This window comes from Aythya ferina, assembly GCF_964211825.1.
Source record: "Aythya ferina genome assembly, chromosome: 36".
In the NCBI taxonomy this organism is placed as follows: Eukaryota; Metazoa; Chordata; class Aves; order Anseriformes; family Anatidae; genus Aythya; species Aythya ferina.
Window position 1 is genome coordinate 321,759 of NC_140333.1, and position 27,374 is coordinate 349,132.

General features: G+C 49.8%; 2 protein-coding genes and 2 gene segments (V, D, J or C); 2 read left to right on the forward strand and 2 right to left on the reverse strand.

The window, feature by feature from the left end:
• Positions 1–3,661: 3,661 nt before the first annotated feature.
• On the reverse strand, positions 3,662–7,575 carry LOC311425983 (uncharacterized protein; the record flags this gene model as incomplete). The annotated part of the gene is made up of 2 exons (XM_084502065.1): positions 6,957–7,575; positions 3,662–4,308 (listed from the first exon to the last, which is right to left on the reverse strand). Exons 1-2 carry the CDS (start codon positions 7,360–7,362, stop codon positions 3,662–3,664), a joined length of 1,053 nt encoding a protein of 350 aa, XP_084358191.1. The 5' UTR covers positions 7,363–7,575.
• A 3,107-nt stretch (positions 7,576–10,682) lies between these two features.
• Positions 10,683–12,234, forward strand: LOC311426024 (immunoglobulin heavy variable 3-23-like). The segment is given in 2 exons: positions 10,683–10,760; positions 11,777–12,234.
• A 1,352-nt stretch (positions 12,235–13,586) lies between these two features.
• Positions 13,587–20,468, forward strand: LOC311426022 (Ig heavy chain V region 914-like). The segment is given in 2 exons: positions 13,587–13,672; positions 19,918–20,468.
• LOC311426025 (uncharacterized protein) lies at positions 13,776–15,584 on the reverse strand. The gene is made up of 2 exons (XM_084502111.1): positions 14,910–15,584; positions 13,776–13,872 (listed from the first exon to the last, which is right to left on the reverse strand). Exon 1 carries the CDS (start codon positions 15,521–15,523, stop codon positions 15,083–15,085), a length of 441 nt encoding a protein of 146 aa, XP_084358237.1. The 5' UTR covers positions 15,524–15,584; the 3' UTR covers positions 13,776–13,872; positions 14,910–15,082.
• Positions 20,469–27,374: the final 6,906 nt, after the last annotated feature.

A 27,374-nucleotide genomic window follows, 5' to 3' on the forward strand; every position in this document is an offset into this window, starting at 1 on the left:
GTCGCACCCAGTCCATGCCATAGCTGCTGAAGGTGAAGCCGGAGCCCTTGCAGACCAGGGTCAGGGACCCCCCGGGACTCGCGAGGCCCCCTCCGGACTCATCCAAGGTCGCGGCCGCCCGCAGCCCTGTGGAGGAAGGACAGAGAGCGGTGGGCTCAGCCGCACGGCACGGGCCCCCGCACGGCCGTGGGGAGCCGGGGCCGCCGGCAGCCTCCGCGGGACCAGGTCCTACCTGGGACGGCGGCCAGGAGGAGGAGGAGGGCGAAGGCGTGAGGCCGAGGACTCATGGTGGGGAAGGGAAGGGGTGCTGGGTGCTGTTGGGACGCTGTTGACGGGCGTATTTGAAGGCGCCGGGAGTGGGGATTTGCATGGGGAGCGGGCTCCAAGGCGGGGGGGGGTCGGTTTCGTGGGGAGGGGCCAGGACCCGGTTTCGCGCCACGCTCGTTAGCGGCGTGCATCGGGATGTTTAATTGCCATCCTTGATTGGCGCCCGGCAGTTGAGCGCGTTGATTCGTTTCATTGCGCTCTCTGCCATGCGTTAATTGGGCGCGCTGAGTTGTTTAATTGCTGGCCTTGACAAGGACTCATCATATTCCCTCGTTATTTCACCCCATTCCCTACCATATCCTAATTAATTGGGTGTGTTTAATTCTTTAATTGCAATCTTTGACATGAATTTATCGTGTTTCCTCGTTGATTTATTTAATTCTAATCTCCGTCATGACTCTAATTGAGCCCACTTAATTATTTCGTTGCAATCTTCAACATAAACTCATCGTGTTTCCTCGTTGACTTCTTTCATTGCATTCCCTACCACGTCCTAATTAATTGGGTCTGTTTAATTCTTTAATTGCAGTCGTTGACATGAATTTATCGTGTTTCCTCGCTAATTCATTGCATTAACCACAATGGACTCATTAATTGGGATAATTATTGCATTGTAATCATTGATGAACTCTTGTGTTTCTTCGTTGACTTATTTCCTTGTAATTCCAGCAATTTCATTGTGATTTCAGCTATACAATCACTAATTGAGTGCTCAGAATTATTTAATTGCAGTCTTTGACACAAACTCATGACTTTCCTCGTTATGTCGTTGTAATCTTCACTGTGTGTTTGCTAATTGGGCTCATCAAATTATTTCCTTGCCATATTTGACGCAAACTCATCATTTTTGTGCGTGGGGTTATCCTGCTCCACTCCCCACCATCTTCTCATTACCTTTGTGCACTGGATTAATTAATTAATTGGAATCATTTCCTCATGCTCATCGCTTGCGTGCATTACTTCGTTGCACCCTCTGCCTGATGAGTTAATTAATTGCAGCCTCATCAGCGCCCTCATGCTGTGCACACGTCAAACTGCAAAGTCTCAGATTTTGGGTTTTTTAATTGCAGTCTGTGCAGAGCTAATTGCTGCTGTGCAGGGAGAGTTTTAATTGCAGTCATGAGCTCATCACCTGCGTGGAATTAATTATTTAATTGCAACCTCTTCCATGCAATCATCGCTTAAGGACCTTTAATTGTTTAATTGCAATCTCTGCAGCCTGCTCATCAATTATGGATAATCAATTATTTAATTACAGTTTCCCTCATGCACTCATCACTTATGGATAATCAATTATTTAATTCAAGACTCTTATATATAAACAACACTTATTGGGAATAAATTATTCAATTGCAGTCTCTTTAATGTAATTAACACTTATTGGCAATAAATCATTTAATTTAATCCCTTTTATGTAATCAACAATTATTGGGAACAAATTATTTAATTATTATTTTTTTTTCCATGTAATCATTGCTCAGGGACTTGGAATTATTTAATTGCAGTCTCTGGGGTCTGCTCATTGCTTAATTATTCAACCATTTATTTATTTATTTATTTAATAATTCAATCATTGTTCAATCGTCCGATTATCCAATTATTTATTTATTTAATAGTCCAGCTATTTATTTATTTATTTATTTATTTATTTATTTATCTATCTATCTATCTATCTATTTATACAATTATTTATTTAATTGAACGGTTATTTAATTATTTAATTATTTAATTGGTTATTTGATTATCCTTTAATAAATTATTTAATTGAAGTTTTCACCATGTAATCACCACTTATTGAGAATGAATTATTTAATTGTGATTTCTCCCATATAATTATCATTTATGGACCTTGAATTACTCAATTGCAATCTCTCCCATGCAATTATCATTTGTGGATGTGTAATTAATTAATTGCAATCTCTCACATGCAATTATCACTTATGGACATTGAATTAATTGCAATCCCTCCCATGCAATTATCACTTATGGGCACTGAGTGATTTAATTGCATTCTCTCCAGTGCAATTATCAATTATGGATTTGTAATTAATTAATTGCAATCTCTCACATGCAATTATCACTTATGGGCATGTAATTAATTAATTGCAATCTCTGCCATGAAGCTTCCTCCCCTACAACCTTCCCGGCACGGAGCTTTTGTGCCCACGGCGCCTTCCCGCCCCCAGCCCCAGGTGTGGAGGCAAAAAATGGGTCCAGAAAACAGAAAACAGCCACGTTTCGGGGCTGCTCCAGCTGCTGAGGTTTCAGGCAGTACCAAAATAACTCGTTTTCTGCCCAGAAATAGCCCCCGCGCAGACACCTGGCTGGCTGCGCTTGGGTGGGCACCCGAGGCCGGGCTGAAGGGCTCAGCAAAAACTTCTCAAATTGGGGGTTTCCAGCCCAGAAGTGGGATGACATTCCCGCATTTTGGACTCAGCCGGCCCCAAAATGTTAAAAATTAATTCGTATTTAGGAAAAAATGGGAAAAAGAGGGAAAAAATCCATCTGATAGGTGTCTAAATGTCAAGAATAATAATCAAAGTCCCATTTTGATGAATATTAGTGTTAAAAAGCAGGAATTGTGTATTATTTGCATCAAAAATGTCAAGAAAAGGCAAAGAATCCTCATCATGGGGCCACAATGCCCCCCAGAATGAGTCAAATACTCATGTTTTGGGGCAAAGAAGGCATATAGAACCAAACACGAGCACATTTGGGGCAAAAATAGTCATGAAAGGGCAAAAAATGCCCCTACTGAGGTCGAGAGGTAATGAGACCTTGTATTTGGAGGAAAGATGGTCAGAAATGGGAAAATATTTTTATTTTTGGAGTCTGAATGCTCAAAACAGGCAGAAAAATGTCCGTATTTGGGATCCAAATGGACAAAGGGGCTAAAGGATTCCCATCTTTGGCAAATTCTTTAAGCCCAAATTCCCTTCTCCGAGCCCAAATTCCATCCTCCGAGCCCAAATTCCATTTTCTGAGCCCAAATTCCTTTCTCTGAGCCCAAATTCCCTTAAACGAACCCAAACTCCCTACTCCGAGCCCGATATCTTGCACCAAGCCCAAAGCCAGGCTCCCCTCGTTGCCTTGATGGCCACTTTTTCACCCAAATATCAGCGAGTTTGGGTCCGTACGTTGAGTTTGGGGGCAAATATGGAGATATCTTTGATTTGGACATCTTTTTTCACAAAATACATGCAGATTTCGGCCCTTTAGGGTTCTTTACTGCAGCAACCATCACAGAATGGGTTGAATATGCCAAAATTTGGCTACACCTGGGCCTTTTTATGTTCACCCTTCGATGGTTGGACGATGACGCTGCTCCGCCAGGTCAACCCCGGGGCTGCAGGCGGCCGCGACGTTGGATGAGTCCGGAGGGGGCCTCGTGAGTCCCGGGGGGTCCCTGACCCTGGTCTGCAAGGGCTCTGGCTTCACCTTCAGCAGCTACTCCATGGGATGGATCCGACAGGCACCCGGGAAGGCGCCCGAGTTCGTCGCGAGTATTAACAGCGGTGGTAGTAGCACATGGTACGCGTCGGCGGTGAAGGGACGCTTCACCATCTCCAAGAACGACGGGCAGAGCACGCTCACCCTGCAGATGAACAGCCTCAAGGCCGAAGACACCGCCACCTACTACTGCGCGAAAAGTAGTAGTAGTTATACTACAGCTCCTGGTAGTGATATTGCTGGTGGTACTGGTGCTGGTTACATTGATGGTGGTGATGTTGACGATGGTGGTGGTGATGTTGACGGTGTTGGTATTGATTGTGGTGTTGATGGTGGTTTTGGTGGTGATGGTGCTGGTCACATCGCTCATCTTGATCACCCAAATCCCTGGCATTCCACCCCAAATCATTTGCTGAACCCAACTCATTCCATTGACCCCAAAGTACTGAACTAAGCCCAAATTTCCTGCTCCATGCCCCAAACTTGCACCGGGGGGTCCCTGACCCTGGTCTGCAAGGCCTCCGGCTTCACCTTCAGCAGCTACCACATGGGATGGGTGCGACAGGCACCCGGGAAGGGGCTCGAAGCAGTCGCGGGTATTTGGAGTGATGGTAGTAGCCCATGGTACGTGTCGGCGGTGCAGGGACGCTTCACCATCTCCAGGGACAACGGGCAGAGCACGGTCACCCTGCAGATGAACAGCCTCAAGGCCGAAGACACCGCCACCTACTACTGCGCGAAAGTTGATAGTAGTAGTTATAATTGGGGTTATCGGATTGATGCTGCGGGTGCTGGTGCAGCCATTATCGCTACCACTGTTGTAAATACCCACGATGAGTTTGACTCTGCTGGACACCCTGCCTGTGTGAACGCTGCTGGTAGTAGTTGGGGTTGTAGTAGTGGTGGGGGTGGTGCTGTTGGTGATGTTGGTGTTGGTGATGTTAATGGCACTGATAATTATCATCGTGTCGATGATGTTGACGGGGTTGATAATGATCATAGAACCACGGACTCATAAAAACTAGAATTTTGGAAAGAAACTACAAGGTCACCTACTCCAACCATCCTCCTATAACCACTACTACCCACTAAACTACTAAGTGATGATGATGTTGATGACGATGAAGGTGTTGCTCACGCTGATATAGATCGTTATGTTAATGAGGCTGATGGTGCTGCTGCCTTCATGCTGGGCACAGAGAAAGGGCCTGGGCACAAATTCTCCTGGCCACAAGAAAAAACTCCATCAGCACCACCAGCTCTGCCCGTTGTTCCTGGAGATGGTGAAGCGTCCCTTCACCGCCGGCGCGTAGTATGTGCCACTACCACCACTGCTAATATCCGCGACCCACTCGAGCCCCTTCCCGGGTGCCTGTCGCACCCACTGCATGTTGTAGCTGCTGAAGGTGAAGCCGGAGCCCTTGCAGACCAGGGTCAGGGACCCCCCAAGCTGAGCCCACCACTCTCTATCCTTCCTCCACAGGGCTGCGGGCGGCCGAGACCTTGGATGAGTCCGGAGGGGGCCTCGTGAGTCCCGGGGGGTCCCTGACCCTGGTCTGCAAGGGCTCCGGATACACCTTCAGCAGCTACCAAATGGGATGGATCCAACAGGCACCTGGGAAGGGGCTCGAATACATCGCAGAAATTAGCAGCACTGGTGGTAGCACATGGTACGCGTCGGCGGTGAAGGGACGCTTCACCATCTCCAAGAACGACGGGCAGAGCACGGCCACCCTGCAGATGAACAGCCTCAAGGCCGAAGACACCGCCACCTACTACTGCGCGAAAGAGGCTGGTAGTGGTTATGCTGGTGGTGCTCCTGGTTGGATTGATGGTGCTGTTGATGCTGGAGCTGCTGGTGACACTGGTTGTGGTACTGGTCATGCTGATGTTGTTGGTGATGGTCTTTGTGATGTTTATGATGGTCCTCGTGAGGCTAATATTGTCAGCCATTAACACCACAAGCACTACCAGCACTACTACCACTCCAAGCAGTACCAGCTTCTCTCGCGCAGTAGTAGGTGGCGGTGTCTTCGGCCTTGAGGCTGTTCATCTGCAGGGTGAGCGTGCTCTGCCCGTTGTTCCTGGAGATGGTGAAGCGTCCCTTCACCGCCGGCGCGTAGAATGTGCTACTACCAGTACTGGTAATAGCTGCGACGTATTCGAGCCCCTTCCCGGGTGCCTGTCGCACCCACTCCATGTTGTAGCTGCTGAAGGTGAAGCCGGAGCCCTTGCAGACCAGGGTCAGGGACTACTGAGGCTGAGCCCACCGCTCTCTGTCCTTCCTCCCCAGGGCTGCGGGCGGCCACGACCTTGGATGAGTCCGGAGGGGGCCGTGTGAGTCCCGGGGGGTCCCTGACCCTGGTCTGCAAGGGCTCCGGCTTCACCTTCAGCAGCAACGAAATGGGATGGATCCGACAGGTGCCCGAGAAGGGGCTCAAGTTCATCGCACGTATTAACAGTGATGGTAGTTACACAAACTACGCGTCGGCGGTGAAGGGACGCTTCACCATCTCCAGGAACAACGGGCAGAGCACACTTTGTGCATTAAATGTGTTCTAAACTTTGTAGTTGGTATGTTTTAGCCTTTCATGGCTTCTTTTGACCCACATAATTAGGTGTTTTGTTGAAAAGTCCTTGGGCACGAATTTTCCTTACCACGGCCAGGTTATTCTGCAAAGTCAAATTCATTGCCGGTATTCACAGCAGTGGTAGAGGTACAGGCTGCAACAATACCAGCAGCACCAGCAGCACCATCAATCTGATAAACAGCACCACCACAATCACTACGAGCACATTTTGCACAGTAGTAGGTGGCGCTGTCTTCGGCTTTGAGATTGATCATCTGCAGGGTGACAGTATTCTGCCCGTTGTTCCTCGAGAGGGTGAAGCGTCCCTGCGACAGCCCCGAGTAGCTTTTCCTACTACTATCGCTTTTAATGGTGGCAAGCCACACGATCTCCTTTCCTGACGCCTGTCGCATCCACATCATGGCGTAGCTGCTGAAGTCAAAGCCGGAGCCCTTGCAGACCAGGGTCAGGGACCCCCCGGGACTCACACGGCCCCCTCCGGACTCATCCAAGGTCTCGGCCGCCCGCAGCCCTGGGGAGGAAGGACAGAGAGCGGTGGGCTCAGCCTGGAGGATACTAGACCCTGGTCTGCAAGGGCTCCGGATACACCTTCAGCAGCAACGACATGTATTGGGTGCGACAGGCACCCGGGAAGGCGCTTGAGTGGGTCGCGACTATTAACACTGATGGTAGTTACACAGGCTACGCGCCGGCGGTGAAGGGACGCTTCACCATCTCCAGGAACAACGGGCAGAGCACGCTCACCCTGCAGATGAACAGCCTCAAGGCCGAAGACACCGCCACCTACTACTGCGCGAGATATGCTAGTGGTTATGGTGGTGGTACTCCTGGTTGGATTGATCGTGCTGTTGATGCTGGAGCTGCTGGTGACACTGGTTGTGGTACTGGTCATGCTGATGGTGTTGATGATGGTGTTTGTGATGTTTATGATGGTCCTGGTGATGATAATATTGGCAGCCATCAATACCACCAGCACTACCAGCACTACCAGCATAACCTCTGGCGCAGTAGTAGGTGGCGGTGTCTTCGGCCTTGAGGCTGTTCATCTGCAGGGTGGCCGTGCTCTGCCCGTTGTTCCTGGAGATGGTGAAGCGTCCCTCCACCGCCGGCGCGTAAACTGTGCTACTACCACTGGTACTAATACCCGCGACTGCTTCGAGCCCCTTCCCGGGTGCCTGTCGCACCCAGAGCATGCCGTAGTTGCCGGAGGTGAGGCTGGAGGCCTTGCAGGAGATCCAACAGGTCTGGAAAGGTCCCAGACAAGGATTTTGGCCCCAGGACAGCTGTGGGCTGCAAGAGGGTTTGTACCGTGCGGCTGAGCCCACCGCTCTCTGTCCTTCCTCCCCAGGGCTGCGGGCGGCCGAGACCTTGGATGAGTCCGGAGGGGGCCGTGTGAGTCCCGGGGGGTCCCTGACCCTGGTCTGCAAGGGCTCCGGATACACCTTCGGCGACTACAGCATGTTCTGGGTGCGACAGGCACCTGGGAAGGGGCTCGAGTGGGTCGCAGAAATTAGCAGTACTGGTAGTAGCACATACTACGCGCCGGCGGTGAAGGGACGCTTCACCATCTCCAGGAACGACGGGCAGAGCACGCTCACCCTGCAGATGAACAGCCTCAAGGCCGAAGACACCGCCACCTACTACTGCGCGAGAGACTATGATGGTGGTCAGGCTCTTGATGGTGCTGGTGGTGCTGTTGACAGTATTGGTGCTCTTCATGATGATGATCATGGTGGCGTTGGTGCTGGTGCTGTCCATATTCATGGTGAGAAGAGCTGCGGGAAGTAGGGAATAGTTGTATCGGGTGTATTCCCTGGGCCATGAACAATGCCAGCAGCAGCAGCAGCACCTTCAATCTCAGCAGCATAACTACAACCACCACTACCAGCACGTTTCGCGCAGTAGTAGGTGGCGGTGTCTTCGGCCTTGAGGCTGGTCATCTGCAGGGTGAGCGTGCTCTGCCCGTTGTTCCTGGAGATGGTGAAGCGTCCCTTCACCGCCGACGCGTAGTATGTGCTACCACTATAGCTGTCAATACCCGCGACCCACTCGAGCGACTTCCCGGGTGCCTGTCGCACCCACATCATGCTGTAGCTGCTGAAGGTGAAGCCGGAGCCCTTGCAGACCAGGGTCAGGGACCCCCCGGGGCTCGCAAGGCCCCCTCCGGACTCATCCAAGGTCTCGGCCGCCCGCAGCCCTGGGGAGGAAGGACAGAGAGCAGAGAGCTCCGTTGACTTATTACGAATTAACTCTATGCAATGAAATAACCCAAGGTAGAAAACGCAATTAATGCCCTCTTGAGCGCCTTCAAATACGCAGCGTCCCCACAGCACCCCTTCCCTTCCCCACCATGAGTCCTCGGCCTCACGCCTTCGCCCTCCTCCTCCTCCTGGCCGCCGTCCCAGGTAGGACCTGGTCCCGCGGAGGCTGCCGGCGGCCCCGGCTCCCCACGGCCGTGCGGGGGCCCGTGCCGTGCGGCTGAGCCCACCGCTCTTCTGTCCTTCCTCCACAGGGCTGCGGGCGGCCGCGACGTTGGATGAGTCCGGAGGGGGCCTCGCGAGTCCCGGGGGGTCCCTGACCCTGGTCTGCAAGGGCTCCGGCTTCACCTTCAGCAGCTACGGCATGGGATGGATGCGACAGGCACCCGGGAAGGCGCTTGAGTACGTCGCGAGTATTAACAGTGGTGGTAGTAGCACATTCTACGCGTCGGCAGTGAGGGGACGCTTCACCATCTCCAGGGACAACGGGCAGAGCCTGTTGTTCCTACTGATGAATGACGTCAAGGCCGAAGACACCGCCACCTACTACTGCGTGAAAAGTACTGATGGTTATCGTGTTGGTGGTGACGATATTGCTGCTGCTGGTGCTCCTGGTGATCTTGGTGCTGGTGCTGGTGATGTTAATACTGTCAGCCATCAACACCACCAGCACTACCACCACTCCAACCAGCACCATAACTTTTCGCGCAGTAGTAGGTGGCGGTGTCTTCGGCCTTGAGGCTGTTCATCTGCAGGGTGAGCGTGCTCTGCCCGTTGTTCCTGGAGATGGTGAAGCGTCCCTTCACCGCCGACGCGTAGTCTGTGCCACTACCACTGCTGCCAATACTCGCGACGTACTCGAGCCCCTTCCCGGGCGCCTGTCGCACCCATGCCATGGGGTAGCTGCTGAAGGTTGAATCTGGAGATGTTTGGGAGTACCCATGCACTGCAGCGAGCTCTGTTTTACCCACACTATCACAGCATTTTGTTCCAAAAAATAAAGTATTTTCCCATTTGTGGCTACTCTTACCCCAAATAGAAGGGCGCGTTGCCTCTTATCCATACTCTTACCCTCCATATGGGCAATGCTTTTGCCCCTTCATGGGTATTTTTGCCCCAAATACAGAGATGTTTGCCTCTATATACCCTCTTTGCCCCAAACATGAGCACCTGGCTCATTTTCAGGGGCATTATGGACACACGATGGGGGTTCTTTGCCCTAAATGGATACTTTTCAACGCAAATAATACACATTTCCCACTTTTTAACACCATTTTTAATGAAATTGGGGTGTTGATTATTATCCTGGCCATTGTCGCACCTATCACATGGATTTTTTTCCTCCTTTTCCCTTTTTTCCCAGAATACACGCATATTTGTAACACTTTGGGGCCAGCTGAATCCAAAATGTGGGAATGTCTTTCCACTTTTTATATAAAAATGCCCAATTTGAGAAGTTTTTGCTGAGCCCTGCAGCGCTGCCCAGCCAAGCGCAGCCAGCCAGATGTTTGTGCGGGGGCTATTTCTGGGCAGAAAAACGAGTTATTTTGGTACGGCCTGAAACCTCAGCAGCTGGAGCAGCCCCAAAACACGGCTGCTTTCTGTTTTCTGAGTCCATTTTAGAAAGATTGCATTTAGATTACTCAGCATTAATATTAAATAATCCATCCAATTAAATATTTCCATGTCGTTAGTGATCAAGGATCACGATAAAATAAATAAAAGATCCCCATGAATTAGTGCGTGGTAGAGAATTAAATGAAATAAAGAAGAAATGAAACAAATGCTTGTCAAAGATCTAAATTTAATGATTCCACAGGCACAATTAATTAGAACATGGTGGAAAATACAAAAAAAAAATCAAGTTTGTTGAGTTCCTTGTCTTCAGGAAAGAAACACGATGAGTTCCAGTCAAGAATCAACCATGAAATAATTGAGTGCATGCAATTAATTATTGCATGGTGTGGAATGCAATGAAATAGGCCAAGGAGGATACGTGATGAACGACCCCTCCCGGCACCTTCAAATATGCCCATCCCCAGCATCCCCACAGCACCCAGCACCCCTTCAATCCCCACCATGAGTCCTCGGCCTCATGCCTTCGCCCTCCTCCTCCTCCTGGCCGCCGTCCCAGGTAGGGCCCGGGCCCGCGGAGGCTGCCGGCGGCCCCGGCTCCCCACGGCCGTACGGGGGCCCGTGCCGTGCGGCTGAGCCCAGCGCTCTCTGTCCTTCCTCCACAGGGCTGCGGGCGGCCGAGACCTTGGATGAGTCCGGAGGGGGCCTCGTGAAGCCTGGGGGGTCCCTGACCCTGGTCTGCAAGGCCTCCGGCTTTGACTTCAGCAGCTACTACACGAGATGGGTGCGAGAGACACCCGGGAAGGGGCTTGAGTTGGTCGCGAGTATTAGCACCAGTGGTAGTTACACATGGTACACGCCGGCGGTGGAGGGACGCTTCACCATCTCCAGGAGCTACTGGTACAGCACGCCCACCCTGCAGATGGACAGCCTCAAGGCCGAAGACACCGCCACCTACTACTGCGCGAAATGTTATAGTAGTGGTTGTGGTGCTGGTGCTAATGGGATTGATGATGGTGCTGCTGGTGCTGGCCTAGTGCACGGCGCAGTGAAAGGCCCCGAGACAACTCATCCCAGCCACCATCAGGATCTCCACCCACAGCTCTTCTCCTCACCATCAATATCGACACCACCATCACCAGCACCAACGCCACCATGATCATCATCATGAAGGGCACCAACACCAAGATCTCCAACACCATCCTCGTAAAGAGCACCACCGGCAACACCTCCAACACTACCAGCATCACCACCAGCACCATCAAGACCCTGACCACCACAACAGTCTTTGGCGCAGTAGTAGGTGGCGGTGTCTTCGGCCTTGAGGCTGTTCATCTGCAGGGTGAGCGTGCTCTGCCCGTTGTTCCTGGAGATGGTGAAGCGTCCCTCCACCGCCGGCGCGTACAATGTGTCACTACCATCATTGTAAATACCCGCGACTCTTTCAAGCCCCTTCCCGGGTGCCTGTCGCACCCATCTCATGCCCCAGCTGCTGAAGGTGAAGCCGGAGGCCTTGCAGACCAGGGTCAGGGACCCCCCATGCTGAGCCCACCACTCTCTGTCCTTCCTCCCCAGGGCTGCGGGCGGCCGAGACCTTGGATGAGTCCGGAGGGGGCCGTGTGAGTCCCGGGGGGTCCCTGACCCTGGTCTGCAAGGCCTCCGGCTTCACCTTCAGCAGCAACGAAATGTTTTGGGTGCGACAGGCACCCGGGAAGGGGCTCGAAGTAGTCGCGGGTATTTACAGCAGTGGTAGTCCCACATACTACGCGTCGGCGGTGAAGGGACGCTTCACCCTCTCGAGGAACAACGGGCAGAGCACGCTCACCCTGCAGATGAACAGCCTCAAGGCCGAAGACACTGCCACCTACTACTGTGCCAGACATGATCGTGCTCCTGCTAGTGCTGCTGGTGGCGGTGGTGACTGTGATGTTGACAGAGGTGTTAGTGGTGGTGATGGTGCTAGACATGATGATGCGAGGCGGTATGCTCGTAGTGGTTGTTGTGGTGATAGTGCGTGAATCTGTAACTAGCAGCACCACCAGCACCATTAAGATGACTGAGACATCAATCAACATCATGAACACCTTCATCAAGATCAACGTCACCATTGCACAATTAACACAACAATATTAACATCACCAACACCAGCACCAGCACCAGCAATATCGTCACCACCAACACCATAACCATCAGCACTTTTCGCGCAGTAGTAGGTGGCGGTGTCTTCGGCCTTGACGTCATTCATCAGTAGGAAGAACAGGCTCTGCCCGTTGTCCCTGGAGATGGTGAAGCGTCCCTTCACCGCCGGCGCGTACCATGTGGTACCTCCATCGTTGTTAAAACCTGCGACCCACTCCAGCCCCTTCCCAAGCGCCTGCCGGATCCATGCCATGCTGAAGCTGCTGAAGGTGAAGCCGGAGCCCTTGCAGACCAGGGTCAGGGACCCCCCAGGCTGAGCCCACCGCTCTCTGTCCTTCCTCCCCAGGGCTGCGGGCGGCCGAGTCCTTGGATGAGTCCGGAGGGGGCCGTGTGAGTCCCGGGGGGTCCCTGACCCTGGTCTGCAAGGGCTCTGGATACACCTTCAGCAGCAACGACATGTATTGGGTGCGACAGGCACCCGGGAAGGGGCTCGAGTGGGTCGCGGGTATTACCAGCAGTGGTAGTTACACAGTCTACGCGCCGGCGGTGAAGGGACGCTTCACCATCTCCAGGAAGAACAGACAGAGCACGCTCACCCTGCAGATGAACAGCCTCAAGGCCGAAGACACCGCCACCTACTACTGCGCGAGAGAGGCTTACAGTGGTTGTTGTAATCCTGCTGAAATTGATGCTGCTCCTGGTGCTGCTGGTGACATTTGTTCTGGTGCTGGTCGTGATAAGCGTACTGGTGATGTTACTATTTTGACCCATCAACACCACGAACACTACCGCCACACCAACCACTGCTCTAACCTTTCGCGCAGTAGTAGGTGGCGGTGTCTTCGGCCTTGAGGCTGTTCATCTGCAGGGTGAGCGTGCTGTACCAGTAGCTCCTGGAGATGGTGAAGCGTCCCTGCACCGCCGACGGATACTCTGTGTAACCACTATCGCTGCTAATATGTGAGACGAACTTGAACCCCTTTCCGGGCACCTGTCGGATCCATCCCATTTCGTAGCTGCTGAAGGTGAAGCCGGAGCCCTTGCAGACCAGGGTCCGGGACCCCCCGGGGCTCACGAGACCCCCTCTGGACTCATCCAACGTCATGGCCGCCCGCAGCCCTGGGGAGGAAGGACAGAGCGGAGAGCTCCGTTGACTTATTACGAATTAGCTCAATGCAATGAAATAACCCAAGGTAGAAAACGCAATTAATGCCCCCTTGGGTGCCTTCAAATATGCATTGTCCCCACAGCACCCAGCACCCCTTCCCTTCCCCACCATGAGTCCTCGGCCTCACGCCTTCGCCCTCCTCCTCCTCCTGGCCGCCGTCCCAGGTAGGACCTGGTCCCGCGGAGGCTGCCGGCGGCCCCGGCTCCCCACGGCCGTGCGGGGGCCCGTGCCGTGCGGCTGAGCCCACCGCTCTCTGTCCTTCCTCCACAGGGCTGCGGGCGGCCGCGACGTTGGACGAGACCGGAGGGGGCCTCGTGAAGCCTGGGGGGTCCATGGCTCTGTTCTGCAAGGCCTCCGGCTTCACCTTCAGCAGCGTTGGCATGTTTTGGATGCAATAGACACCTTGGATGGGGCTCAAGTTCGTCGCGAGTATTTACAGTGATGGTAGTGGCACATACTACGCGCCGGCGGTGGAGGGACGCTTCACCATCTCCAAGAACAACGGGCAGAGCACGACCACCCTGCAGATGAACAGCCTCAAGGCCGAAGACACCGCCACCTACTACTGCGCGAAAAGTGCTGCTAGTGGTTATGGTTATGCTTATGCTTATGAGATTGATCGTGCTGCCTGCAATGGTGCTGCTGGTGATGTAGGTTGTGGTGTTCGTCATGATGGTAGTGTTGGTGCTGCTACTGGTGTGGGTGGTGTTAATGGTGTTGGTGGTGTTAATGGTGTTGGGGATGTTGAAGGTGTTATGGCTCTTCATGGTGTTGGTGCTGTTGATTATGTTGGCCATGGTGACGATGAAGTTGATGAAGGTCTTGGTGGTCTTAATAGTGCTTGTGAATGTGATAGTTACATATTTGAGCACTATCACCACTCCAACCACTGTCACGATACCACGATACTCTCTCTCCTCATTATGACTAGCATCATCATCACCACTAACACCTCTATCAACAGCGCAGTCACCATCACCGCCAGCAGCAGCAGCAGCACTACCTGGAGCACGATCATGTCTGGCGCAGTAGTAGGTGGCGGTGTCTTCGGCCTTGAGGCTGTTCATCTGCAGGGTGAGCGTGCTCTGCCCGTTGTTCTTGGAGATGGTGAAGCGTCCCTGCACCGCCGGCAAGTACCATGGGTTACTACCATCCTTGCTAATAACTGCGACGTACTCGAGCCCCTTCCCGGGTGCCTGTCGGATCCATCCCATGGCGTAGCTGCTGAAGGTGAAGCCGGAGGCCTTGCAGACCAGGGTCAGGGACCCCCCGGGACTCACACGGCCCCCACCTGACTCATCCAAGGTCTCGGCCGCCCGCAGCCCTGGGGAGGAAGGACAGAGAGCGGTGGGCTCAGCTTGGGGTGTCCCCGACCCTGGTCTGCAAGGCCTCCGGATACACCTTCAGCAGCTACAACATGGAGTGGGTGCGACAGGCACCTGGGAAGGGGCTCGAGTTCGTCGCGGGTATTTACAGTGGTGGTAGTTACACATACTACGCGCCGGCGGTGAAGGGACGCTTCACCATCTCCAGGAACAACGGGCAGAGCACGCTCACCCTGCAGATGAACAGCCTCAAGGCCGAAGACACCGCCACCTACTACTGCGCGAGAGACTATGCTGGTAGTGCTTGGAGTGGTAGTAGTGCTGGTAGTGTTGCTGGCTGCCAATATTAGCATTACCAGGACCATCATACACATCACAAACACCATCACCAACTACGTCAGCATGACCAGTACCACAACCAGTGCCATGAGCAGCTCCAGCACCAGCAGCACCATCAATCCTACCAAGAGCACCACCACCATAACTATCAGCAGGTTTCGCGCAGTAGTAGGTGGCGGTGTCTTCGGCCTTGAGGCTGTTCATCTGCAGGGTGAGCGTGCTCTGCCCGTTGTTCCTGGAGATGGTGAAGCGTCCCTTCACCGCCGGCGCGTAGTATGTGCTACCACCACTGCTGCTAATAAGTGCGACGTACTCGAGCCCCTTCCCGGGTGCCTGTCGCACCCACTCCATGTTGTAGCTGCTGAAGGTGTATCCAGAGCCCTTGCAGACCAGGGTCAGGGACCCCCCAGGCTGAGCCCACCGCTCTCTGTCCTTCCTCCACAGGGCTGCGGGCGGCCGAGACCTTGGATGAGTCCGGAGGGGGCCTCGCGAGTCCCGGGGGGTCCCTGACCCTGGTCTGCAAGGCCTCCGGCTTCACCTTCAGCAGCTACTACATGTACTGGGTGCGACAGGCACCAGGAAAGGGGCTCGAATACGTCGCACTTATTAGCAGCAGTGGTAGTAGCACATACTACGCGTCGGCGGTGAAGGGACGCTTCACCATCTCCAGGAACAACGGGCAGAGCACGGCCACCCTGCAGATGAACAGCCTCAAGGCCGAAGACACCGCCACCTACTACTGCGCGAGAGTTCCTAGTGCTGATGCTGATCGTATTGATGTTGCATGTGGTGGTGCTGTTGGCCTTGTGCGGAGGACAGGGAAGGGCCTTGGACATGCATTTTGGGGTCTCCTCCGCCATCACCCTTCCATTTTGTGGTGTTTTAATGACCACCCTTCATCCATTGGCCAACCTCCATCACCCTCTGCCCACGCAGCCCATCCATCGGGAGGTTCTCCAGCAGGATCCTGGCCATGCCGTGGTCCAGCCCTTGCAGAAACCCAAGGGGGACATCAGTCAACCATCACCCTGAGGATTTCATGGGTGAAAAGGCTCAGAATCGATGACCCCAAAGGCCAGTGCTGCGTGAGAAGAGCTCCGGGTGGACAACTGGCTGGTGGCCGGGGTGAGGTGTGTCGGGGCCTTTCCCTGGGCCATGAACAACGTCAGCATCACCAGCAGCACCGCCAATCTGTCCTAGATAACCATAACTACCACCAGTGTAAGCAGGTTTCGCGCAGTAGTAGGTGGCGGTGTCTTCGGCCTTGAGGCTGTTCATCTGCAGGGTGAGCGTGCTCTGCCCGTTGTTCCTGGAGATGGTGAAGCGTCCCTGCACCGCCGACGCGTATCTTGTGGTACTACCACTACCGCTAATACCCGCGACGAACTCGAGCCCCTTCCCGGGTGCCTGTCGCACCCAGTCCATGCTGTAGCTGCTGAAGGTGAAGCCGGAGCCCTTGCAGACCAGGGTCAGGGACCCCCCAGGCTTCACCAGGCCCCCTCCGGACTCATCCAAGGTCGCGGCCGCCCGCAGCCCTGTGGAGGAAGGACAGAGAGCGGTGGGCTCAGCCGCACGGCACGGGCCCCCGCACGGCCGTGGGGAGCCGGGGCCGCCAGCAGCCTCCGCGGGACCAGGTCCTACCTGGGACGGCGGCCAGGAGGAGGAGGAGGGCGAAGGCGTGAGGCCGAGGACTCATGGTGGGGAAGGGAAGGGGTGCTGGGTGCTGTGGGGACGCTGTTGACGGGTGTATTTGAAGGTGCCCGGAGGGGCATTCATTGCGTTTCCTCCTTGGGGTATTTCATTGTTCTGAGGTAATTCATAATAAGTCAACGGAGCCCTCCACTCTCTGTCCTTCCTCCCCAGGGCTGAGGGCGGCCAAGACCTTGGATGAGTCCGGAGGGGGCCTCGTGAGTCCCGGGGGGTCCCTGACCCTGGTCTGCAAGGGCTCCGGCTTTGACTTCAGCAGCCACGGCATGGAGTGGGTGCGACAGGCACCCGGGAAAGGGCTCGAAGAGGTCGCAGCTATTAACAAGGATGGTAGTAGCACATGGTACTTGCCGGCGGTGAAGGGACGCTTCACCATCTCCAGGAACAACGGGCAGAGCACGCTCACCCTGCAGATGAACAGCCTCAAGGCCGAAGACACCGCCACCTACTACTGCGCCAGAGGTTATGCTGGTAGTGCTTGGAGTGGTGGTAGTGCTGGTGCTGTTAATGGCTGACAACATTAGCGTCACCAGCACCATCATGAATATCAGAAAGACCATCACCAACACCATCAGCAGGACCAGTACCACAACCAGGGTCACCAGCAGCTCCAGCACCAGCAGCCCCATCAATCCTACCAGCATAACCACAACCACTACTACCATCATTTTTCGCGCAGTAGTAGGTGGCGGTGTCTTCGGCCTTGAGGCTGTTCATCTGCAGGGTGACCGTGCTCTGTTTGTTCTTCCTGGAGATGGTGAAGCGTCCCTTCACCGCCGGCACGTAGTTTGTGAAACTACCACTCTCGCTAATACGCGCGACCAACTCGAGCCTCTTCCCGGGTGCCTGTCGGATCCATCCCATGGCGTAGCTGCTGAAGGTGAAGCCGGAGCCCTTGCAGACCAGGGTCAGGGACCCCCCGGGACTCACACGGCCCCCTCCAGACTCGTCCAACGTCTCGGCCGCCCGCAGCCCTGTGGAGGAAGGACAGAGAGTGGTAGTTATGAATGCGCGGCAAGGAGAGTGGCCCTGGTCTGTAAGGGCTCTGGCTTCACCTTCAGTGACTACTACATGTATTGCCCGTTATAGGCCCAATAAAGTTGCTTGAATACGTCGCAGATATTAGCTATGATGGTAGTGACACAGCCTACGCGTCGGCGGTCGAGGGACGCTTCACCATCTCCAGGAACAACGGGCAGAGCACGCTCACCCTGCAGATGAACAGCCTCAAGGCCGAAGACACCGCCACCTACTACTGCGCGAAAACCACTGGTAGTGGTTGGAGCGCTAGTAGTGCTTCTGGTGTTGATGGCTGACAATATTGACATCACCAGTGCCATCATCAATACCAGCACCACAACCAATATCACCAGCAGCCTCAGCATCATCAGCAGCAACAATCTCATCAGCACTACTACCACTACCACCTTCTCTCGCGCAGTAGTAGGTGGCGGTGTCTTCGGCCTTGAGGCTGTTCATCTGCAGGGTGAGCGTGCTCTGCCCGTCGTTCCTGGAGATGGTGAAGCGTCCCTTCACCGCCGGCGCGTAGTATGTGCTAATACTATAGCTGTCAATACCTGCGACCCACTCGAGCCCCTTCCCGGGTGCCTGTCGCACCCAGTTCATGCTGTAGCTGCTGAAGGTGAAGCCGGAGGCCTTGCAGACCAGGGTCAGGGACCCCCCAGGCTGAGCCCACCGTTCTCTGTCCTTCCTCCCCAGGGCTGTGGGTGGCCGAGACCTTGGATGAGTCCGGAGGGGGCCGTGTGAGTCCCGGGGGGTCCCTGACCCTGGTCTGCAAGGGCTCTGGATACACCTTCGGCAGCTACTGGATGTATTGGGTGCGAGAGGTGCTCAGGACGGGGCTTGAGTGGGTCGCACAAATTAGCAGCGATGCTGGTGACATGAGGGACACAGCAGCAGTTCAGGGACGCTTCACCATCTCCAGGAACGACGTTCATCACGTTCATCGTGCAGATGAACAGCCTCAAGGCCGACGACACTGCCACCTGCTGCTGCATGAAATGTGCCCATGGTGGTTATGGTTATGGTTATGGTTATGGTTATGAGATTGCTGGTGCTGCTGGTACTGGTGCTGCTGGTGATGTAGGTTGTGGTGCTGGTCTTGATGATGGTGGTGGTGACGTTAATAATGTCATCAGCACCACCAGCACTATCAGTACTCCAACCACCACTACCAGCTTGTTTCGCGCAGTAGTAGGTGGCGGTGTCTTCGGCCTTGAGGCTGTTCATCTGCAGGGTGAGCGTGCTCTGCCCGTTGTTCCTGGAGAGGGTGAAGCGTCCCTCCACCGCCGGCGCGTAAACTGTGGTACTACCACTGCTGCTAATACGCGCGACCAACTCGAGCCCCTTCCCGGGTGCCTGTCGCACCCACATCATGGGGTAGCTGCTGAAGGTGGAAGCCGGAGCCCTTGCAGACCAGGGTCAGGGACCCCCCGGGACTCACACGGCCCCCTCCGGACTCATCCAACGTCGTGGCCGCCCGCAGCCCTGGGGAGGAAGGACAGAGAGCGGTGAGCTCAGCTTGGGGTGTCCCCGACCCTGGTCTGCAAGGGCTCCGGATACACCTTCAGTGACTACTACATGTATTGCCCATTATAGGCCCAATAAAGTTGCTTGAATACATCGCAGAAATTAGCTACAGTGGTGGTAGCACAGTCTACGCGTCGGCGGTGAAGGGACGCTTCACCATCTCCAGGAACAACGGGCAGAGCACGACCACCCTGCAGATGAACAGCCTCAAGGCCGAAGACACCGCCACCTACTACTGCGCGAAAAAAGATGGTAGTGCTGGTTGGGGTTATGGTGAAGATATTGCTGGTGCTGCTGGTACTGCTGGTGCTGGTGGTGCTGGTCATGTTGACTGTGGTGCTGGTCGGAAAGACGGTGTTGGTGATGTTAATGGCTTTGGGGATCTTAATGGTGTTGGTGCTGTAAATTTTCTTGTGTTACTTGTGCGATGGTGACGTTGATAGGGACCCCGCAAGCTGAGCCCACCGCTCTCTGTCCTTCCTCCACAGGGCTGCAGGCGGCCGAGACCTTGGATGAGTCCGGAGGGGGCCGTGTGAGTCCCGGGGGGTCCCTGACCCTGGTCTGCAGGGGCTCCGGCTTCACCTTCAGCAGCACCGACATGTATTGGGCGCGACAGGCACCTGGGAAGGCACTCGAGTGGGTCGCAACTATTAACAGTTATAGTAGCACATACTACGCGTCGGCGGTGAAGGGACGCTTCACCATCTCCAGGAACAACGGGCAGAGCACGCTCACCCTGCAGATGAACAGCCTCAAGGCCGAAGACACCGCCACCTACTACTGCGCGAAACAAGCTGGTAGTGGTAGTAGTGGTCATGCTGGTGAGATTGTTGGTGCTGCTGGTGCTGCTGACATTGCTCATGGCCCAGGGGCAGGCCTAGACACAACTCACCCCAGCAACCAGCAGGTTCTCCAGTTGCAGCTTTTCTCCTCAGAATCAATATTGACCACACCAGCACCAATGTCACCATGGTCATCATCATGAAGAGCCCCAACACCGACACCACCAACACCATCATCGTAAAGAGGACCAACATCAACATGTGAACATCAATACTGTCAACACCACCACCAGCACCATCAAGAGCCTGACCACTACGATAGTCTCTCGCGCAGTAGTAGGTGGCGGTGTCTTCGGCCTTGAGGCTGTTCATCTGCAGGGTGAGCGTGCTCTGCCCGTTGTTCCTGGAGATGGTGAAGCGTCCCTCCACTGCCGGCGCGTACTCTGTGTAACTACCATCGCTGTTAATTTTTGTGACGTATTCGAGCCCTTTCTGGTTTCCTGTCTCACTCACTGCATGCGGTAGCTGCTGAAGGTGTATCCGGAGCCCTTGCAGACCAGGGTCAGGGACCCCCCAGGCTGAGCCCACCACTCTCTGTCCTTCCTCCACAGGGCTGCGGGCGGCCGAGACCTTGGATGAGTCCGGAGGGGGCCTCGTGAGTCCCGGGGGGTCCCTGACCCTGGTCTGCAAGGGCTCCGGATACACCTTCAGCAGCTACAACATGCAGTGGGTGCGACAGGCACCCGGGAAGGGGCTCGAAAACGTCGCTACTATTGGCAGCACTGGTAGTGGCACATCCTACGCGCCGGCGGTGAAGGGACGCTTCACCATCTCCAGGAACAACGGGCAGAGCACGCTCACCCTGCAGATGAACAGCCTCAAGGCCGAAGACACCGCCACCTACTACTGCGCCAGAAGTGAAGCTTGCAGTGGTTGTACTGCTATTGATTGGATTGATCGTGCTGCTGGTGCTGGTGGTGCTGATGGTGCTGCTGGCCTCATCCACGGCCCATGGCAAGGTCCCAACACAACTCATCCCAGCACTGCCTGCGTGTAGGTCTGCTACTACTGCTCATAACGGGTTCGTGCCATGTGCTACCATCGCTCTGAATACCCGCGATGTACTCAAGTCCCTTCCCGGGTGCCTGTCACACCCAGTACATGTGGTAGCTGCTGAAGGTGAAGCCGGAGCCCTTGCAGACCAGGGTCAGGGACCCCCCGGGGCAAGGTTGGGCCATCAAGCAGGAAATTTGGGCTTAGTTCAGTACCTTGGGGTCAATGGAATGAGTTGGGTTCAGCAAATGATTTGGGGTGGAATGCCAGGGATTTGGGTGATCAAGATGACTGATTTGACCAGCACCATCACCACCAAAACCACCATCACCACCACAATCAATACCAAAACCGTCAACATCACCACCACCATCGTCAACGTCACCACCACCATCAATGTAACCAGCAGCAGTACCACCAGCAATATCACTACCAGGAGCTGTAGTATAACTACTACCACTTTTCGCGCAGTAGTAGGTGGCGGTGTCTTCGGCCTTGAGGCTGTTCATCTGCAGGGTGAGCGTGCTCTGCCCGTCGTTCCTGGAGATGGTGAAGCGTCCCTTCACCGCCGGCGCGTACTCTGTGTAACTACCACCACTGTTAATATATGCGACGTATTCAAGCCCCTTCCCGGGTGCCTGTCGCACCCAAAACATGCGGTAGCTGCTGAAGGTGAAGCCGGAGCCCTTGCAGACCAGGGTCAGGGACCCCCCAGGCTGAGCCCACCGCTCTCTGTCCTTCCTCCCCAGGGCTGCGGGCGGCCACGACCTTGGATGAGTCCGGAGGGGGCCGTGTGAGTCCCAGGGGGTCCCTGACCCTGGTCTGCAAGGGCTCCGGATACACCTTCAGCAGCTACAGCATGAACTGGGTGCGACAGGCACCCGGGAAGGCGCTTGAGTGGGTCGCGACTATTAACACTGATGGTAGTTACACAGGCTACGCGCCGGCGGTGGAGGGACGCTTCACCATCTCCAGGAACAACGGGCAGAGCACGCTCACCCTGCAGATGAACAGCCTCAAGGCCGAAGACACCGCCACCTACTACTGCGCGAAAAGTGCTAGTAGTGGTGCTTGGGGTTATGGTGAAGGTATTGCTGGTGCTACTGGTGCTTGTGCTGGTTGTGCTGGTCATGACGGTGGTGCTGTTGGTGTTACTATGATCAGCTGTCAACCCCACCAGCTCTATCACCACTCCAATAACCACTATCATAAGTTTTCACGCAGTAGTAGGTGGCGGTGTCTTCGGCCTTGAGGCTGTTCATCTGCAGGGTGAGCGTGCTCTGCCCGTTGTTCCTGGAGATGGTGAAGCGTCCCTTCACCGCCGACGCGTAGCCTGTCCAACTACCATCGTTCCTAATACCCGCGACGTATTCGAGCCCCTTCCCGGGTGCCTGTCGCACCCAAAACATGGCGTAGTAGCTGAAGGTGAAGCCGGAGGCCTTGCAGACCAGGGTCAGGGACCCCCCGGGACTCACGAGGCCCCCTCCGGACTCATCCAACGTCGTGGTTGCCCACAGCCCCGGGGTTGACCTGGCGGAGCAGCGTCATCGTCCAACCATCGAAGGGTGAACATAAAACGGCCCAGTGTAGCCAAATTTGGGCAGATTCAACCCATTCTGTGATGGTTGCTGCAGTAAAGAACCGTAAAGGGCTGAAATCTGCATGTATTTTGTCAAAAATAGGTGTTCAAAGCAAAGATATCTCCGTATTTGCCCCAAAACGCAACATACGGGTCCAAACTCATCAATATTAGTGAAAGGAATTTGGGCTTGGAGTAGGGAAGTTTGGGTCAATAACGGGAATTTGGGCTTGGAGTAGGGAAGTTTGGGTCAATAACAGGAATTTGGGCTTGGAGTAGGGAATTTGGGCTTGGAGTAGGGAATTTGGGCTCAGTAAATGGGAATTGTGTTGAATGAAGGGAATTTGGGCTCAGTAATGGGAATTTGGGCTCGGTAAAGGGAATTTAGGCTCAGAGAAGGGAATTTGGGTTCAGTGAAAGGAATTTGGGCTCGGATAAGGCAATTTAGGCTCAGAGAAGGGATTTTGGGTTCAGTAAAGGAAACTGGGGTTCAGTGAAGGGAATTTGGGGTTCAGTGACGGGAATTTGGGCTCAGTGGAGGGAATTTGGGCTCAGTTGAGGGAATTTAGGTTCAGTGAAGAGAATATAGGTTTAATGAAGGGGATTTGGGTTCAGTTAAGAGAATTTGGGCTCAGTGAAGGGAGCCCAATCTCCGCTATGGGGCTGGAGGACCCTATGGGCCCTCCGTGGGTCCACCACCACCCTTCAAAGCTCCCCTCATTTGCATAGACGAAAGCCCCACCCCTCTCGTTTGCGTGCAGTGCGGGTACGTCCTGATTTGCATATGCAAATGAGGCCCTGCCGCCCCGCCTCCGGCACAGCAGGTGCCTGTCAGGGTTGACTTGGCAGCCAGACGTGGTTAATTTTACACACGGTTAATTAAAAACATAAGCAAGAATACTAATTAAGTATAAATATAATTAAATATAATTAATATATATATATTGTATATATTTCATATAGAATGATAAACATATATAATTAATCATATATAATTAATCATATATAATTAATGATGTATAATAATAAAAATCAATGTATTTAATTAAAAGTGTTAATTTATGTGTACACTTAATTAGCAACACATGGAATTATCAACAATTAAAACATGTAAAAGCATTTAATTATAGCTAAATCTGCATTAATGATAAATTAAAAGAAATATAAGAGCGCTTAATTATGAACGATTTTAATTGGAGGTACATTAAATCAGAAATATAATATAAAAATAAACCAGGAATGTAATTATCCATATATTGAATTATAATATTTAAATAAATTAGCTTTTACAATTAATACATTATTACGTTTTAAATATTTTAAATGTTTGTATTTTTGTAAATTATATATATTTAATATATAGTATATATATTATAACATGTACTATATACTATATATACTATAGTATATATACTATGCAATAAATTATAAACTATAATTATAAAATAATTATAAATCTAATTAATATTTTTGCCTATTTTTGACCCATTAAAGCACTTAATTAAGAATATATTCGAGTATAAATATATTTGATTATAAATATAATCTTATTATAAAAATACTCATAAATCTATTGAATTATATTTAATTACATCGGCGTTTAATTAGATTTACATTTAATTACGATTAATTACAACTACGTTTAATTAAAATCACATTTAATTAGAAGTAAATCTAATTACAACTATCTTTAATTACAACTAGTTTTAATTACAACTACTTTTAATTACAACTACTTTTAATTACAACTACTTTCAATTACAAATACTTTTAATTACAACTACATTTAATTCAAAAGTGCCCCTCATTCTATTTTTAACCAAAATCCTGGAATTTAGGTGGGCAGGAAAGTATCGGAAATGATAAGCTCCGAATTTACCGAATATCGAGTAATTACCCCCAATTGCGGGGGAAGTTGGGAAAAACGCAATTAGCAGGTGCCCGGGAAAAAAAAAATAAATAGAAATTTAACGAAAATCGCAACTTTCGGGGGAGAATGGATTTATTTCTAAGACCCCAGCTGGCGAAAAAGTAAGAAATGTGCAAAAAAAAGCATTTTTGGGTCTTTCAGCTTCGATTCTGGTTATTTTCAGGCCGGGCACCTGCGTGGCGGGGAAACCCCAAATTGGGGAGAAATGACAGAAAAATGGGGCCGCAGCGCGGGCGGGCCTCAGAAGGAGGCGACGAGCTCAAAAACTCACCTCGGGCCCCAAATTCTCCGGGTTTTGGTTAATTTTGCTTTAAAAGTGGTATTTTTATTATTTTATTTGAATTATTTTTTTATTTTTTATTTTTAAATTATTATTATTATTATTATTATTATTTTATTTGGATTTCTTTTTATTGTTTCATTCGAATTTAATTTTAGCATTTTATTCCAACTTATTTTTATTATTTTCTTTGGACTTATTTTTACTATTTTAAGGGATTTTACTTTTATTATTTTATTCGAATTTGTTTCATACTATAATTGTCAATTTCTTAAAAAAAATTGTTTTTATTTATTTTTTATTTTTATTTTTTTATTTTATTTATTTTATATGAAATATCCGCTACCTTAAAATTATTAGAAATTATCATTATTACTGAAGAAATGACTATTTAAAAATTAACATTATTAGAAATACGCTTTTTATTATTTTTAAGAAATACCTCTTTTAATATTATTATTAGAAATACCTCTTTTGTTATTAATTTCAAGAAATACTCGCTATTCTAAAATTATTAGAACCATCTCTTATTAATTTATTATTTTTTATTATTTTGATAATAAATGATAATTATAGAAATGATAAAATGATATAGAAATGATAAAGAATGATAATTATAGAAATATCACTATTTTATTAGAATTATTATTATTTTATTAGAAAAATTATATATTTTTTATCCTTATTTTAGCAGGAATTGGTGCTATCATACTTTTTTATTACTTTATTAATGAAATTTATTAATTTTATCAATTTATTTCTCCATTACTAATTTCAGGGGATGTTTCAGAATTATTTTATTTTATTTTTTATTTTTTATTTTTATTTTTATTTTTATATTATTTTATATTTTTATTTTATTTTATTTTATTTTTATACTGAATTTATTGCATTTTACTGAATATTTATTTTACCGAATTATTATTTTTTAATAAAAAAATAAAATTGGTGTTATTTGGGCATTATGATAATTATTTGATTGGAAACACGGACTTTTTATCATTATATTACAAATATTTTTATTATTTTTTTAAAAGAAACAGTAAATTTTAGTATTATCTATAATTTTGATTAATAATATCATTATTTTATTAGAAATACATGACGATTATTACTAATAATTCCACGATTATTAGAAGTGGGTGCTATTTAATATTATTTTTACTAGAAATAAGTGCTTTTTCGTACTTTTTATTTTATATTTTTCAAATTATTATTATTTTCTATGTATTATTTTTAATTTTGATTTTATATATTTTTTAATTTTTACCTAATATACATTTTATATGTACTTATCATATATATTTAATAAATTATTTATTTGATGTTGTAATAATAAAATGTTTATAATTTATTTTAAGTATTTTTAATAAGTAAAACCGAATTATTAATACTTAATTATATTAATATTATATTATTATATTATATTGTTATTTAATTATATAATTAGTTTATTATAATTGCCATTATATTTTATTAATACTTATTATATTTATTTTATTATATTTATTAATATTTTATATTAAATATTAAATAATTTGTATTATATCATATTATATATGAGTATATATTCATAAATATTATATAAATTTTATATTTATCAATTTATTATTTTTTATATTATTAATATATTTTTATATTGTTATTTATATTTTAAGAAATAATTTTTAAATATTTTTATAATAAATTGCATTTTCTTAATAAATCTTAAATGCTTTTAATTAAATTATTTCCAATAAATACTTTAATAAATTAATGGTTTTGCTCTAATTAGCATTATTTTCACTTAAAAAAAATCTCTTCTATTATTATATTTTCAATATTGTATTTTTTTGATAATTTTATTCATATTTATAAATAAAATTATATTTATAAATAATTATTTTATGTATTTATTAATTATTAATTCTATCATTAATTATTTTATTAATTGTATTAGTATTTATTTTATTAATGCTATTATTATTTTATTAATTCTATTCTTATTTTATTAATTCCATTAATTCTATTATTTTCTATTTCTTAATATTAAAAACCCAGCATTTTACCAAAATACCTAAAATTTAATTAAAATTAACCAAAACATAAAATTATATATATATATATATATATAAAAAAAACCTGGGATTTTCAGTGCTATTTTTAACCCAAACCGCCTGTTTTTCTCCCCAAAAGGCCTCATTTGCCTGGAGCAGCTGCTTTTGGCCAAAAACACCTCGTTTTAGCCCAAAACACGGCCCCCTAGGGGAGAAACTCAAAAACAACAATAAAGATTAAAAACAGGATAAAAAAATAAGGTTAAAAATAGGAATTTGACCATT